Genomic DNA, 17837 nt, shown 5'->3' with positions numbered 1-17837 from the left:
GCATGTGTCAGAAGGGGTGTGGCATCCAATTAAACTGCCCATATACACGATCCATGTCACATGCAGGATTTCTAATTCTATAGGTAGATTATATAAATATAAATATATCTATAAGATTTTTCTGACCATGAACAGTACCAGTTTCTGTATTAAAGTAAAAAGTCATTTTACTGACAAAATTTGAGGAATTACAATGTTTCGAAAAATGTACAATATTTCTATTGTTATAGAACCTATTTTTACCATGAATTATTACGCTGGGATAGTCCTCAGTACCTCTGCCACACACACACCCACATAGACACACACACACACTGCTGAGTCTGTACCACTATCTCTCAGGAATACATGGACCAGCAGACCAGGGACCAGGAGGCTAAGAAGCCCTCTGGATGAGGGGCATGCAGGGAGATTTGTGGACAGTGCCCCCTACACATACATACCTGCAAATCTGACCAGGATAAGCAGTTGGAAGATGAATGGGTTGTTAGGCCCAGTTGTTTAAAGTGCAACCACCTTCAGCACCAAGAGTTTTATTGGGGACCATGTTTCACCACCAGGTGGCGTTCATACCTCAGCGGAGAAGCAGGCAGCAGATAGTGAGCTTTGTAGGCCAAATCCAAAGAGTTTCCGAGTCTCGCACTGATCCCACATCCAATCTGGAGAATAAAAGACTAACAGCTTTATTCTTCTATGGAACAGTGAACTTTTTGTCCTGTGTAACGGCTAACGGAACGAAAACTCAGAAGAACATGATTTAAAGGCTCGCAGAGCGACAGCCATGGTGATCTTTGGGCACTGGGACCCACAGCATTGGGTGGTGTAACAGATCCTTGCATTGCTCTCCTCCTGACTGAATGAAACCAGAAGCCTTTTAAATACTTTGTTTGGCACAACAAGGAAACCGCCGGGTGAGTCTGAATGGGGGTGTGGGGCGGGGGGGGGGATGCAACAGCCAGAACACACAAGGGATGCTGCGAGGGGCAGTGACCCGGAGACTGCGGCCAAGCCACGTCACAGAAGATGCCGGCCTTTGATACGCGGTGCGACGGCCAGCATTCCTGAAGTCGGGGAGTCTCCAGCCTTCGTGCGACATAACAGCTGTGTGCGTCGGGGAAAGCGGGTGAATGCTGGCCTGAGAATCCACACAGAAAGTGGGGGTAGATTATTTGTGTCACCCGGGGGAGATGGCGACTGTAATTGGGTGGGGGGAGGGGGGAAGTAATGGGAAGTGGGGTTTTGTCAGTGATACATTACTGCTGAAGCCCCGTGGGAGAGAATGAGGATGAGGGGGGAAGGCAGGGGGTTATGCCAACGGAGGTGCCCGTGCCAAAGACAGGCAGGGGCCGAGATCGAGGCAGGAGCCAGGGACTGGTGGCAAGGCGGGGGGGGGGGCGGGGCAAGCGGGGTGAGGTTTCATCCGAGCCTGTGGGAAAGGACAGAGCTCTGAACAGCGAGCGAGAGGGAGCTCCATGTCCCCAGGTCTGTCGTGTTAGTGGGCGACTTACATCCTTCGCTCAGAAAGCTGAAAGAACAGCTGCAGCAGGGAAATAGCCTGTGCTGGGGCTCTGTAACTAGCTAACTGCAAGGATGAACCTATCCAATTGGCACTTGTATTGCATTACATGCACACACACGCATACTCACACACACACACACAGATTAGGGATCTATATTTTTCTGGGGACATTAATTTATATGGACAGAACCCAAATCCTAATAATGACAACCTTAACCCCTACCCAGCTCTACCTTTAACCATAAATACTCAAACAAAATACAATCCTTTTGGCATTTTTTAGTTTTTTCTTGTAGGGACTGAAAAAATGGTCTTGACAAGGTAAAATAATAGACTTTCATCAAATTGCTGGGACATTGTAATATACAGCCATGGAAAAAATTAAGAGACCACTCTATATTCTTAAACCTGCATTTTCAAATCCTGGTTTAATCGTGGTTCTGTTGGCAGAAGCCTACGCTGAGCAGCAGGCTGCTTCCAGGCTCAAAATTTCTAAGACAGCAGGACACAAGAATAAGGTGAAGCAGGAGACACTGGGAATGACCAAGAACCAGCCAGGAAGAGGGAGGAAGGAACTTTCTAATTAATGCCAGCGACGACTGTCAACTTATTTCACAGTTTCTGATGAATCGTAGGATGACATCAAGTGACCTTCAGAAGCAAAGGGAAACATTAAGTGCAGGTGTGAAGTGCACTGTTAGGACAGTGTGTATCAGGCTCCTAGGAATGAAGTCCCATAAAGCAAGGAAGAGGCCTTCATCAATGAGAAGCAGGGAAGAGCCAGGCTGCAGTTTGTAAAGAAAAGTATATATTATTCACAGCCGCACACCCATAAATTGAGAAATGAGTGAAACAAAAAATTGTACTGCGGACTTTTTTCCACGGCTGTATACATGACACCCCCCCCACACACACACACACACAAACTGAAAAATCATTTAAAGTTAATGAAGTTTAATTTTTTTTTCATTTCAAGTCATTTTCTATTGTGTGAAAGGTCAAACACACATGGAGAGAGGATGTTGCCGTGAGCCTGGGCTTTTTTTATTGTCTTCATCTGGACGAGAGATTCGTCATTTTGGAATGTCGGGCTAAATTAACTGCCACTGGACACGAGTGTGACAGAAAGTGTCGGACATGTTTGCACACCAAGACTGATGGCTTCCAGGTTGCATATTATCTGCCCTATCCCAGCGAAGCTCCTATCTTAGTTCTCAGAGTATGTGAGATCAATGCGCGCCTACTGTTTGAAGACACACATCTTAAAAGCATCTTTTTTAGTTCAGTTTGGCTGTAAACTCTGGGCTCTTGTTTTGCTGTGTTTTATCATGTCTGTGTTGTCAACACAGGTTGAGTCACTGCAAACATATCTATCAGAATGTACAGCTTCCAAAGCCACACAATAATCGAATCAATTGTGGTGTCCTTCTACCACACAGGTTTAATGCCATTTTGTATCAAATGAACGAGATGTGGGAAGTAGGTCCCACATAATTACAATTAAATAGATTTTTTGTATAATCAATTGAATATGCTTCACAGAGTGTGAGCCTGGGTTCACTAGTCTCTCTGACAGAAAGAACGTCCTCTTGTCCTGCTTCTGACATGCCTTGTTCAATGGGGGCCATTGTTTTAAGAGCTGACGCTTAATTGATATAGTATTTACTTTGCGAAACAGAATTTGCATTCCCAAGAGAGCCGAGGCGAAAGCCACCGGGAAGTATGCGCGGAATGCCCTGGGAACATGCTGGAGGTGAAAGCGGAATCAATGAGGACTCAAAGGGGCTGTGTACTGCGTGTTTGTTTGTACATAATGTAATCGGAACGGACAGGCCTTGGTGAAGGAGCACCGGATGAAAGAATCTGCCGCAATGGAGGGTGTGAGAAAGGGAGTCTGAAGCAGGAGGCTGACAATAAGCAGGCATGGGCAGGAGAGGACGTCCCACATTTAGGACACTTTATTACAAACATCAGCGTTAAAGCGATTTCTCTATAATAAGTAACTCTTAGCACAAAAGAATCGGTATAACAAAAGATGGAAAAATCTTAATGAGCACAATTTATTGCAACTTATTTATAGGAAAAACATCGCAAATTGTTGGAAAATCGAAATGAATAAATCAAAAATGAGAAACATGATCAAAATTACTCCTGTGTTAACTATGGCTTGTGTTTGACTCCCCGTTCGGGGCTTTCAACCGCACTCTAATAAGTGGGAAAATGAATGGACCGTGCACGCATTTTTACATGACAACGTTTACAGGCTTTTCGCACGGGTCTGCAACGCATTGGGCTCCCTTTGTACGTCTGTCTGCTTCTGTCTGTCTGCAAAGCCGCGGAAACGAGAGTGACAGGAGGGATGTGGGAACACCTGCTTCGCTTTCAACACGCCACGCTCTGAAACAGAAATCTTGGCATTTTGGGGCAAATTGTACCCCTCAGTGGTGCCTCTCCCACTACCTTTTCATTGAGAAGGCTGGAGAGTTAGGGAGAAAGAGAGAGACAGAGAGAGAGAGAGAGAGAGAGAGAGGGAGCATTTATCTGGCCTGGTAAGAACGACACAGTGAGAGATAGAGAGAGGGGTACGAAGAGTGTGAGAGGTTCAGACTGGGAGGCAGAGGGCTGCTCCTTTCATTCCCACACTCCAGGCAGTTCCCACACTGCACCACTAATCCCTGTCTTAATTAGGAGAAAATTCCAGTGGGCACGGACCTGGGACAGAGGCCCGAGGATCCAAATAGGAACAGGTGGAGTCAAGCTGGGCACATTTGCCTAGACAGAGCAGGGAGAGTGTGAGCAAAGCGGCGGGCAGGGATTGCAGGCACGCTCCACCTCACCTCACCCCCGACGGCCTTTGCACGTGTGCGTCGGGCGCCACACAGCCTGCCAACCGCACGTCGTCAGCCCGGTGTGCACACCTGGGCCGACGTTACCACCGCGTCCCAAAACAGCTGGTGCCGTCTGAGGGGCTGCGAGCAGGGGAGGGTCCCAGCCAGAAGGGAAACATAACCCCAGTGGAAAAAAAGAACCTGCATACTTTCTCACATACGCAATCAAAACTTTAAATTTACGCCACATGAACACAAGTGATGCGCATATTGTATTCAGTCTCAGAGCTACGTTTTCCCACACTTTCCTGCTGATTCCTTTCTATTATTATCCTTTATTTACTATAGCATTACTGAAAATATGTTTTACATTAAACAGTCTCACTTTAGCACAGTTTATGCTGGTCACAGCCTGCAGCCATAGGCTACAGAAGACCATAGCCAAGCCCCCCCCTCCTCCAGCCCCCCCCCCGTCACAGCCTCCACACTGACTCATTTCCATGGAGAGTTGGGCGAGGAGGTTTTCACAATGAGGTCTGAGAGACTGAAGTCAGCACTTTCATGCTGAGAGAGACTGAGAGAGAGAGAGTGAAAGAGAGAATGAGAGAGAGAGTGAGAGGAAGAAAGGCTGTGGAGCAGAACGCAGATTTAGTCACTGTTTAGGATACTTCCAGGTTAAGAAAGCGCTAGAATGTATGTAACGAGCCCCAAAGCCATTATTCATGACAGACTGAGGAAGAGTCCAGAAATGGCAGACTTAAAGGCAAAGGTTAGAACAAGCCTCAAAGGACTTTGAATAACTGGAAAGGATCACTCTCCAACCGGGAGCTGTCCTTCCACTCCGGGCAGAGAAACTTGAAACTCTATGCCTGAAAAAACATTGAAGCGACTCTTTTAATTGGCCGACTTGCATTAAAGCAGAAAGTGACCTGGCTGAACCCACGGGAGCCTCTCGTCCACCCGGTAATTTGATCCATGGAAAAACTAAGAAAGTGGCCCGGCGGAGAGTGTTTAAATGAACACAGGCCTTCCTGCAGCAGTTAGAAGTTACGGAAGCTGAGAATATGTTATTTTGTTACTTCTGGCCACTGCAGCTATGAAAACTATCATTCATATGTCTTGTGAGTTAATTCATGTTGCCATAAGGAAGCTCATCGGTGTCCTGCCCATCTGAAGTCCACATAGCAACAATCCATACAGCTCAAATCAGTTCCGTGTTTGTCTGCAGTAGTCGACCCACAGCTGCTGTTGTGGGAAAAATGTTTCACCCTCCTGTCCACATTACCCACAATGCCCACAGACTACAGATGAAAGCTGGTCTTTTGGCTGACTCTGGCATATTCACAGTAATTATTCTTTCTGATGTTCTCTTTAAAATGGGATTTAGGCAAGCTAGGTTTGTATGACACCCCACTAATGACGGTTTTCTGAAATTATGGGGGCATTAGCATTTTTGCTAATTTGTTAGCATGTCATTAGCATGACTGCCCTGTTCGGCGCTGACTGCTGACCACTTCTCGGGGCCGGCCCTATCTACACAGAAGGAGTGGCTAAGCAGCGCCTTTGGCCTTAATGGAGTTGGCAGAAGATCGCAGAGGATAAGGAGACTTCTGCTGACTTTAGGGGTTCACCATTTTTGGCGGGAAACAAGAGCTGCCGTCTTCTGCAAATCAAGACCCCTGACCCCCAAAATCAGAACCCCCAGTAATCTTCAATCAAGTCCTTTATCACCACCCCTGCCCCCACCCACCCAGTGCACCAGCACCGTCATGCCACAGTGAACGATTCTCTCCCTGCTTTCTGAGGAGGATTACAGCCATCTGCAGCCTCTCCAAGGACAAAGGTGCACCAGGGCTCCCACCCCAGCACTCTAGAGGGATAACACATCCACATTAACGTGCTCTTGCCCCGCTCTCCGCACGGCAGCGACTCGGCCCCCACCTCCCATGTCAGTCCGTACCCCACCCCCAGCCTCTTCTGGGCCCCGTTCTCTGGAGTCAGTCTTGTTCTGGAATGTTCTGGCCTAGCAGCGATCCGAGCGATAAGGTCATCCATCCTCACGGCCAAGTTATTAGACTCGGTGGCGGATGCTGCTTTTGTGCGTCTCCGGGGTGCGTTTCAGTGCAGAAGTCATGGCAAACAAAGACGCCGGCTTGGATGTGCCCCCCCGAGCCAATATGTTGCCAGGGGTGATTCTGTAAACATGCCGCACGTCTGACTGAGGCAGGCGTCCACAGGCACCAGTGCAGCTGAACCACACAGCCTCTCCTGCAAGACCCAGGACGCGGTGGACCAAAGGTAAGACTCTGTAAAACAGATCCCATCCTCTGTTTAAGCACCTGACAGTAAAAACAAACGTATAAATGTATGGAAATGTGTTCTGTGAGCACTTTGGCTAGGAAACATATTAGTTAATTCTACTCATTTCATCTTCATTATGGGAATCATCTTTTATTATTTCCTCCAATAGATTTGGTTTTATTTTCAGTTTAAAAAAATAAGCCTGATTAAAGTCACTGAGAACCAAGAGGGACTATTTATGCACTAATCATCACATTCCTGTCCCCGCTAATTGACCAAATCAATCACGCTGACGGGCGACTGTTTTGTTTTCATTCAAGCCTTTGAATGAATGCAAATGTGAAATACCAGCTACAGAGTTTCCAAGGGACAGACTAACTGATCTCTATGCTCATTGAAAACTGAGGACTTCAAAGGTTCATTCCAGTCATATCAAAGCTACTATTTTTAGGTTAGAGGTAGTTTTTTTTTTTTTTAATTTCCTGATTGTCTTTCATAGCCAGGTAAACAGACAACATCTCAGGATGTTTTTTTCCAGTTTAAAACTGGAATCCAGTGTAGAGTGATGAAAGTAACAAAAACACCTGCTAGGGAAAAATTCCACATGCTCCTTATACAGAATGTTAGTAATGTCATTAAAAAAAAAAACAAACAGGGATCCACTCTCCCCTCCCAACCCTCTTCCTCCCCCCTACTCCCCCCTCCCCCCCATGAGGCACGGCCTTATCTTGTTTGTCCAAAGAGGCAAAAGGCCACAGGGGTCAGTGAGGGGGGGGGGAGTCACAGGCACAGGCAGGAGACAGGGAAGCACGTTACCCAATACCTGCCTGTCCGCTCTGGAACACGCTGGGGGGAAACTCTCTGCTGGCCCAGCATGAGAGAGAAGCAGACCACAAGCAGACCACAAGCAGACCACAAGCAGACCACAAGCAGACCACAAGCAGACCACAAGCAGACCACAAGCAGACCACAAGCAGACCACAAACAGACCACAAGCAGACCACAAACAGACCACAAGCAGACCACAAGCAGACCACAAGCAGACCACAAGCAGACCACAAACAGAACCACAAGCAGACCACAAACAGACCACAAGCAGACCACAAGCAGACCACAAGCAGACCACAAGCAGACCACAAACAGAACCACAAGCAGACCACAAGCAGACCACAAGCAGACCACAAGCAGACCACAAACAGACCACAAGCAGACCACAAGCAGACCACAAGCAGACCACAAATTTCTTCATCCCAAAGGGATCAAACACATTTGTTCCTCATCTATTTTCTGGAGTTCACATTTATCGTACTTAACAGATACTTTTATCCAGAGCAACATATGTATTTTTGGAGGAAACAGGGTCAACCAGCCCCTGGAGTATCTGGGGGTTAAGCGCCTTGCTCAGGGGTCCAACGGTGGGATTGGAACTGGTCACCTGCCGATCACAGGCAGAGCTTCCTAACTCGCAGAGACCCACGATGCACCGGCGTTAATTTCCGCACGGCTACGAATGGCCGGATGCTCCTCTGGGTGCCGCATAAACACAGCACTGAAGGCTGACGACCGAAAGTGCTTGTATTTTTGGGTGTGCACTTAGTGATCTGAAGAGCTTCTGACCCACCTCCCTCTCCCCCCCATCTCCCACTGGGGCTAACGGAAGTCCACACCTCTCCCAGCAAACCCTCATACCCCACCCCTACAGCCCCCCACCGGCTTCCTGTTTTTGTCATCACCTCAGAGTACCTTGGCCTGGAGCTCACACCCACACACACACCCATGCACACTGTACAGGGACACGAAGGCACACATTTGGGGCCGAGGTGAACTATAGAGTGTGTCTTCATATATTTCAAAACTCTTTCGCAATCCAGTTTGAGGACATGAAGAATAAGCTGGTGGATCGAGAAGGGGGGGTCAGAAGGAGGGAATTCGATTTCTGGTTCCATAAATCATTTACAGAAGCCAGCGCGGGGGCACCAGGGAGCAGGGACGCATTGCCTGCCAAGCGCTGGCCTGTGGGGGGCGCCGCAGCGCCCATAGATCCCCAGCGCTGCTGACGTGCCCCTGAAAGGGGGCTCATGTTTGTGTCTGGGCTCTCAGGGGAGGGGGATTGTGAGCTGGAGCTGGGCCAGCTTCCCCCCCCAGAGGGCCTTTATCCGTGTGTGTGCCCACGGATCTGTGAATGGCAGCGGTGCGGGTGAGCGGCCGGCGGGGCCACCGTGTGACTGTCTCCCCCTAACAGCCGCAACCGTGTCCTTTAATGGGAATTTATTACTTCCTGAAACGAAAAGACGGGCCGAGTCTCAGCGATGCTGCTTTATCTCCTTTATGTTGGCGGCACGGCCTCCGGGGAGCAGCTCTCCGCACGGCCCATTCTCACGCTCGCACACCCGCATTCTCACTACTCATTCCACAGCAGATTATGTCAGGAGCAGGCATGGGGCTCGACCGGGCAGCTGACCATTAGCTCCCACCCAAACAGGCCGGGAAGGGCCGGGAGGGGGGGGGAACTGTATTGTTTGTAAGCCCCATTTTTAGGTATGACAGATGGAAATACTGTTTGACCACAGATGAATCTCAAGGAGGATCCTCTTTCCACACTGGAAGCTAATTTTAGATGCTTACCATGGATTTATTTACTGAAAATGAGCCTCCAGGGTGGGGGGAGAAACATAGATTCTTAAAGCTATTTGCTTACAGCAAAATTTATTTGCATATTTAAGTTTTTTTTTGCATTGCTGCGCAGGCTTGAGGTTCTGAAGGGAGGCAGATTAAAAAAAGCCTGATTTTGGTAATATTTCTTCTGAAGATTTTTAAACCAGTTACGGAATTACTGAAGTATTTCTGAATCCCGTGTTTAATGTGTTAACTGAGATTTAAAGATAACAATACAAACAGCCCAAAAACAGTAACTAATAGGGGGAAAAAACAAGCCAGAGAAAAGAAGTTCTTGTATAAATCTTTTATAAGACACGTCAAGTACAAACACTTTACAAGTCGGATAATGTCACTTTTTACTTCTTTTCTTGCATGGACTGCTTTTTTTTTGCACAACTCCTATGTTATTTTACACACCATTAAACATATTTTATTTATAACAGTGATTAAAACAAACGTTTATACTATAAAAACATTAAAACACAGTAAAATGGCAGCATTGAGCTTTCAAAAATGATAAAATACCTCCTAAATTTGGTATATCCCATTCCTTCAAAAATTTAGTGCATATAATATACACTCAGTGGCCAGCTTAGTAGGTCCCCCTGCTTGTTAATGGAAACGGCCCGCTCTCCCACGCAGCCAATCATGTGGCTTTTTGTCCAACTATTACAGTCGCCAAGTTGCGCGATCCAAGCGATTTTGAATGCGGTGGCTCCAGCATCTCAGAAATAGTCACCTTCCTAGGATCTCGACACAGATAATGATGCAATAAACTAAAAAGAAAAAACTCCAGCAGTTATGTGAGCAAACACCGTGTTAATGAGCATGGTCAGGGGAGAATGGCCAGACTCGCTAAAGCTAACCGGGAGGCCACAAGTGCAAAAATAACAGCTCAGTACAACAGTGGTGTGCAGGAAGGCTTCTCTGAACACACAACTCATCTACCCTTGAAGCAGTTCTGGGGGCAAAAGTGGCTCCTAACCAGTACTGGCAAGAAGCACCTAATGAATAAGCCACTGAGTGTAAATTCTGCTATAACAAATACATTTCTCCCGTGCTATGCCCCAACTGTATTGCATTATATGGCATATTTTGGAGTAAATCTGCATACTGAACGCTCACATACTTGACAGAAAGTCCTGCCTCGCTTGCAAGCAGGTCCAGCTACAGAGTCTGGTCATGTTACAGCAAGCCACACATGTCCATAGTTTGCTGGGGCTTCAGGCCAAACTCTATCCCAGTTCCCCACCCCACCCAACTTTCCAGCAGACTTCTTATTATTTTAATCAGCTCCTCATCATTACACCTTGAATTCAGGCGAGACATAAAAGGACGATTCATGTATCGTAACAGCAAAGGCGATAAACATCACAGTAACCGAAGGCAGCCTGTGCTGCTCACTCTTCAAGACGAACCTGAAAACACTGACACAGGGAAGTGCTTGAATGTAATCAACAGGACTTTAAAAAAGAAAATTAAATAATTTTAGGATCCAAAAGACACTCAGACACACACAAAGCAACCAAGATGACAGAAACAAAACAAAATGTGGGTAGTTTACATGCATGCGAGGGAACCGTGGATACTTGGCTTGGAGGGAAAAAAATTAAATTTAAATCACAACCGTTTCTCATAACTTTTGCAAGATGAAAAGCCCAGTTTACGGCGGGAAGCCAATGTACAACTGAAAGGCGGAACGGTAATAGCCTGAGCAGCTATGCACATAACTCTGCTGGTCCTACACCAATCTGGCCTTGCAAACTCCAAAACCACAGTGGCAGTTGGTGTCACAATTATATATTAACTTCTGATCATACCTTCTAAACTACATATAATCTGCTTTAGTTTTGGTTTCCCGGTTCAAAGCTCGAAACAGGCACCCTCGCCAAATCCCCATTCCCTTGACAGTGCAAACACCTCAAACATCATGCTCTCCCCCCAAAGACCCTCAAGAAGAGGACACACCTAGAGGGAGGAGGGCTAGCTCTTCACACAATGACGGACCCCATATTTAGACGGGACAGGCTATTACGACTCAAATTTACAAGCAGACACAAAAGATGGGGAATTTCGGCAAGACTAGTCCAGTTCTTCATTATCTCTGCTCACATTTCGGGGCTTTGGTAGGTGGGCACATGAGTGCGGGAGCCAACAGACACACCCTGTGACGTTTATGGTGGATCAAGAGTTGGTATGATTAACCTACCAAAGTCATTAACTTCCTGAGTATTTTGGACATCAAAAAAAGTCTATGGTGGATGAGTGACTCCTGTAGATGTCCTGTTATTGTTCTCAAGTTTTAAGAAAAGAACTGTTGTCCAGAAAATACAAAAAGGTGCTCCTTCCTATATCCATGACTGATACCTCATCTAGGTGACCCAGAACTTCATGGCTCTTTATCCAGAAAGTTCTTAAAATGTCTTTGGGCTCAAGAATAATAGTACCCCTACCCCCTACCCCATCAAAGGAACTGAAAATCTCCATGAAGCACTTGCTTATTTTGCTTTGAGGATGCATCGATTTTCTTCTGTGATGATTCCATGAGCTCCTCTGTTGTTGAGCCTAGGAGAGCAACAGTTCCCCAGCTGATGGGGTGGGGGCAGGTCGCTACCTCTCCCACGTGGCTTTGGAGCAGACCCGCTTCGGCTCTGGTAGTTCTGGAGGGACACCTTGCGCCTCAGTCTGACGACAACTCGCAGGGAATCTGCCGGCTCTCCTTCGCCGCCTCGTAGGCTCTCAGGAAGTCCTTGTATCGTGGCGCACAGCCCAGCCATGCCTCGCCAAAATGGACCCGGCCCGTGAAGAGGAAGCTGCCGGCGCCGGGCCGCACACCACACTGCAGCAACGTCCGGATCTCGCCCCACTTAGTGAGGCGGCCGCTTCCAGAGAAGAGGGCATACTTCTGCCGGTACACCCGGGTGGCGCTGACCTTGATGACTGACACCCGGAGGTCCTCATCATCCACCACCGAATGGATATTTCCCCGGACAACTGAATTTGAAAAAAGCAAAAAGACTTGTTTCCCAAAGGCATTCTGCTTGTGGTCCAGTAACAAGCTGTAACTATAGTCAGGCAGCTATACCGATACTACGTAGCTAGCTACAACAAAATCCAGTTATCTTTATCCATATCCAGCCAACTAATTGGCCATATACGTATTACATCCACATATCTATCTAACCAAATCACTTATATCGAACCAAAATAACAACAATTTTGATATCGTGCAATCTGGAATAGCAAGAGAAAAACAGAGGCAGGGTGGGTCAACTCACTCACAGCAAAGCCTCAGGTAAGAATATACAATTAATTACACTGAACCTTTTCACTGGTGACCCAAAGAGAAATCATTTAAAAACCAAATTCTCAGTGTATCAAGTAACGTGAGCACCTGCGGTCATGAACAAAAGAACTGGGACGTAGGGACGCGTTCCACCAGAAGAATGGATTGAAGAAACTAATACTTCCAGAAACTTCCGCCTGTGTTGCTGCCTTTCTGGCTATTTCAGGACTCTAGTTTGAGGTGGGTGGCCCGAGGTGGGGAATATGGACAGGATATGGCAGTTTCACCTCAAATGCTTATTTACATAAGGGGGCAGGGAATCAATGGCATTAAGTGAGAGTCCTTCTCTGCTTTTCAACGCTGCCCTTTACTATTCTGGAGTGTTGCGTTACACGCCTTAGTCCAGCCTGTCTTTCCAAAACAGACCTGCTTTTGTAGCCGCAGCAGAACTAGCGTCACGCGCCGCTGTGAAACAGGCAACGTGCGCGTAACTTAAAACTAATAGGGGCATGTAGTTCACTTCATAAATGAATGTAATTACATGCATATATAATGAGCGGTGGGCTGGTTTTTCAAGGGCGATCCCTGTCCTGTGCTCTGCTTGCTCCGGGCTCAACACAACCTGACACTGGGTAACCGATGGGTGGATGGATGGACGATATGTACAACATTCACGACACGGAACCTACAGATCACACAATAGGGGCAAAAGGAGTAGACAGTCGTGCAAGAAACCTACCGAAATCACTGGTGCAGACAGCCATCAGGATCTCTCTGTCATTACAGGGTCTACAGGCTCCTGAGGACAGAAAGAGCAGGGATTCAGAGGCAGATACGGGAGAAACCAGGAGATCGCAGAATCACAGTATGACGGGGGGTATGATGAAACTGAAAATGTGCAATCAGACTGCGATTTGTTCATATATTTAACGTGAAACAACTTTAAAGCACAAAAAGACAAACAAGGAGGATTATAGAGCAGGATGCAGGCCGCTGCTTTTCTACAGGAAGAAGTTCAACGCCCTGGCTGAAGACAGCTGTTTTTCTAGTGGGGGAATTTTAGGGCAGGGGAGATGAGAGGGGTGGGGGCAGGGTGACGGTCAAGCGGCTCCACGAGCAAACCCACCCAGGCCAGACGCTTTGAAGGGCCAATAAACACACCTTCGCCTCCCCCAGGTCCGTTAAGGCACTGCCAGCTGCTCCCCCCCCCGGATCAGAGCCAGCAGTGTGAAGGAGTTCAAAAGATCTTAAGGGCAAAAACTTAACAGCCACTTTCTCACCCTAGAAGGGCACTTCCTCTAGGATTCACGGTTTAGGGACTCAAAGGAATTTGGTGTGTGTGCGTGTCTAAGGCCCCTTCCTCGATATAAAAAGAAATCACATGCAGGGAGTGTGACCACAGCACCAGTCTTTACTTTCAGATTAGAGGGTCTGAAAAGGAAGCCATCTCTTTTTAAAGATCCCCCTGCTCACTCGGTGCCGTGAGACCCCCCCCCCTCCCACCCCCCAACGCCCCATCACTGAGGACCCTTTAATGGTGTCCACTCCCTCGGGCATCACCCACCCCCCCCCAGTCACTAATCAGGCTGGGTGAATTCCTGGAGACAGGCATCCCCGCGGAGGAAAGACAAAACAAAAGAAGAGCATCCCAGCTGATGAGAGGCCTCCCCGTTGCCAGGGAAACTCAACTAATCCCAAAACCCTCATGTGCCCAAATGAAAAGCCGGGCTCTCCGCTCGGCCCCCTCATACTGGGCTTTTGTTCCGCCGTCTCCCCTCTCCGCAGCAGAAAGCGAATTCTCCGCTCGCCGGAGAGGCCAGAGGGGGCGCCGATGCCCAGGCCTCTGGGGTACTCCTGGCAACGCTCCTGTTCCCCCTTCCTCCCTGGCGCACTAGAAGTAGTACGGTTCCCACGGCATTCCCAGAGAGTGGGCATGGAAAGGACCCGGCAACGTGGGGATCCAGCCATTAAAACAAGGGAGAAACGAGGAAACGTGGAGCGTCAGAAATCTCACCTTCACTTCTGATGGGATCCGAGTCCAGGGACAAGCGAGCATTCCAGTCGCCCCGCAGCTCGTAGCGGAAGGCGGCAATGCGCCGGCTGATGTCCTGGTGCGGTGTGGCCTGCAGAAAGAGGGCCAGCCTCTCCCCAGGCTGGCGGCTGAAGCAGCGCACCCGGGGGGGGCGCAGCTCGTCCGGCCGGTCGCCCACCAGGAGCTCCAGGACACCGTCACGCTCCAGGTACAGCTGGGCACCCAGGAAGCTCTCGGCCGGCTTAATGCAGGCCGTGATGTGACCCGAGGTGCTGTGACCGCTGCCCACGGGCCCCACCGCTGCAGAGGGCAGGCGGGGGGACAGCGAGAGCCGCAGCGCCCCCTTAGGGTAGAGCCACTCCAGCGAGCCTTCGGCGCAGTGCAGTGAAATCTGCTCAACGCTGCCTGGGTGCTGAGACAGGCCGCTGAAGGAGGAGAGAGAAGAAAGAACATCAGATCACAGCTCTCAGCTTCTAGTGGCTGACGCCAATGGGACCACAACCTTCCCGACTAAGCGGCTGTGAAGGCCCTAGTGTGAGCTCTCATGTGGGCAGAAAATTAAGTCTCCATAATGACTATCAGAAAGAACGGAAATGGTTTCCAGAGCTATGTGAAAGGCACAAAATTTTAGGATCGTGGCCTGACTGCATTTCAGATGTGGTGAGAATCCCGTTTGACATCAAACGTTCTGAACCCAGTACAAGGATCTTAAAAAATACCATAAAGTGGTTTTCCTCCGCAAATCCTCTGAAACAACTTTTCCCAAACTATACTATGAGTAAGACAGAAAATCTTTTTTTTTGTACAGATTACTATGTACAAAATAAAATAATCATCAAAAGGCCCATGTTTTACTACATTATATATACGTAATAATTATAAATATAATCAGTCTTAAATTATATACTAAAATATTGCGCCCTCTGTTGGCAAAAGCAACTTATGACAATGCGAAGGCAACTGATGTTAAAGCTCCAGAAAGTATTTTTCCAACCACCGACCCCACAAAATAAACCGGAAAATCGCCAAATCAGATATACTGGATGACTTAGGAAGCCATAAGTGTTTTATAATTTAACGCATCAAGATTTTGCAATTCACATACAAAAACGTTGTAAACATGGGGTATTTCTCTATTTTTTTTTTATAACAATCGGACACAGGAAGGACAAAAACGATTTTAGATGCCATCGAAAGCTTTTTTTCCCGGTTTCAAAGCGCTATTAGATGGAAATGTGAGAATTTGAGCATACCATTTGAGTCCCGGATTAGTTCAATGTTTTTTATGGCTGATCGGTTTTATAGCAACATAAAATGACAACCAAGAAGGCGACTACAAAACTGTACACCTGTGGAACTGCCAAGTTGCGGAATCCAATTAGAAGTCTTACAACCGCCATTCATTTTTCTTAATTACATTCCAGTACTAGTACGGCCGTTATAATCCTGTAATCTGTCTAATTACTGACAATGTCTTCGATCCAGAACAAGCTTTATTTATCGTTATAGCTTTCTGGCATTCTATTTCAAAGTATTTTTCCAAACCCGGAGGGGGGTTTTAAATGATGGATTGTAAAAATGTCGTGATCACCTAGCTGAACGATGTAGCCACCGCTGTGTGGGACTAATTGTTTTTTAAAAGTATGTAAAGGATTAAATAGATAATGGTGATGCGCAAACAAAACACGTCCCCCCCTCCCCGGTCCGGTCCGATCCGCACCGAGAAGAGCCGTGCCTAATCGCGCCGGCAGGAGTTCTATCGTGCTGAGTCAGAGACGGCCAGCGCCGGAACTCGTCTGACCTGTTTGGAGCCAGTCTGAATGAGCAATGCAGCTATTAAAAGTGCATGAAAAGGAAAAGTCCGAATACAACCGTAATCAAGAAATAACACATCATTTAGGCACCTGTTATTAATATGCATCAATAAACCCAGAGGCAACAAGTGAATAACGAATATTGTTATATGTCTTCCAATAGTAATACCCAGAGGTTCCGGCCATATGATGAAATATGTACTTGCCTCCCTTTCCAGCTGCACTGATCTTCCGAATAGCTGGAGAAAGCCATGTCAGAGATTGAACACACCATGATCCACGCTGTGTACACCCAGAGGTGCATTTTCTTCTCTGGATGACTAATTGAACTTTAACGCGACTGCGAGCAACTGGGACCCGGGACCCAAGAAACGCCCTATGATCGCTGTCCAAATGGAGATCCTTTTCAGCAAATGATCATAAATATATCCTCCATATCCCTCCGAATAACTTCGCAACTGTTTCAATCCACAGATGCAATATATAGATGACTACCTACCCTTAGCAAAACTGCACAGACCCCTACCGACGCGTACCTAGGATCTAACTGCTGCGCACTGGGGAGATGGCCGAAGTTTTCTCGTGCGTCGGCAATGTCCGTCGCCCAGCTGGCCAATGAGAAGTGGCGAAACTTTAAACCAGTCAGCGAAAGGAAAGGGTATCGCGGGGGCGGGGTTTGCATCAAAACGGAGCAGCGGGATTTAAATGACTTCACCACAAAACCATTCAAGTACGACGAAGACGGCGATGCGCGTCTCTGGGCGCGTTGGTTTTCCGCTTGCGTTTAGCCTGTACTGTATGCGCTGATTGTGTACGCTCTATACTTGTATTCTATGTAAAATACAATTTTGTGAACCTTTTAAGTTATACCAAATATTAATTGTGAGAATATGAGGGCATCAATAATATGGCCATCATTTTAAGAGCAACGATCTTTAACTTTAGCTACGACCTTTAACGGTATATTTCCTCTATAAACAGTCTAAATCAAAATCCACAAGCCTAAGACGCCAAATACTCAAAAGGGTATATACTCTAAAAAATAAATTATATTTTTATTTGGCTCCATCAGAATAGTTTTGCCTTTGTATATCTCCCGCAAGCAATTATAACCTCCTGAGGCACCAATGGAACAGTTCCATAATAGTAAAGTCTACCATGATTTACATGCCGATGTTTCCATTACTCAAAACATAAATATTTTACCCTGAAAAGCTGGAACTATTAAAGAAATATTATCTAGAAAACAATTCTGTCCCGCCAGAAGTGAAATAAAATAGCATTTTGGTTTAAAACAAACATTACGTGTAGAGTTTCACTTACAGGCTAGCATATTTAAGCATTACGCAATACATGTTGTTATATACGACTTAATTTGTGACTGTTATGCATTTTCTAT

At 47.1% G+C, this 17837-nt stretch overlaps 1 protein-coding gene across 1 annotated transcript; it reads right to left on the bottom strand.

The window, feature by feature from the left end:
• Nucleotides 1-9595: 9595 nt before the first annotated feature.
• metrn (meteorin, glial cell differentiation regulator) lies at nt 9596-17039 on the bottom strand. Its single transcript, XM_049015268.1, has 4 exons — nt 16645-17039; nt 14607-15049; nt 13332-13391; nt 9596-12300 (listed from the first exon to the last, which is right to left on the bottom strand). Exons 1-4 carry the CDS (start codon nt 16740-16742, stop codon nt 11987-11989), a joined length of 915 nt encoding a protein of 304 aa, XP_048871225.1. The 5' UTR covers nt 16743-17039; the 3' UTR covers nt 9596-11986.
• Nucleotides 17040-17837: the final 798 nt, after the last annotated feature.

This window comes from Brienomyrus brachyistius, chromosome 5, assembly GCF_023856365.1.
Source record: "Brienomyrus brachyistius isolate T26 chromosome 5, BBRACH_0.4, whole genome shotgun sequence".
Lineage (NCBI taxonomy): Eukaryota > Metazoa > Chordata > Actinopteri > Osteoglossiformes > Mormyridae > Brienomyrus > Brienomyrus brachyistius.
The sequence above is the reverse complement of the archived record's forward strand: the minus strand, read 5'-3'. Positions and strand labels throughout refer to the sequence as shown.

Excerpts from the sequence above, each read along its gene's own strand:
- metrn (XM_049015268.1), bottom strand. The coding sequence starts at position 16,742 with ATGCACCTCTGGGTGTACACAGCGTGGATCATGGTGTGTTCAATCTCT. Across the intron at positions 15,050-16,644 it reads CAGTGCAGCTGGAAAGGGAG|CGGCCTGTCTCAGCACCCAG; the intron begins GCAAGTACATAT and ends CTCCTCCTTCAG. Across the intron at positions 13,392-14,606 it reads GGATCCCATCAGAAGTGAAG|GAGCCTGTAGACCCTGTAAT; the intron begins GTGAGATTTCTG and ends TTCTGTCCTCAG.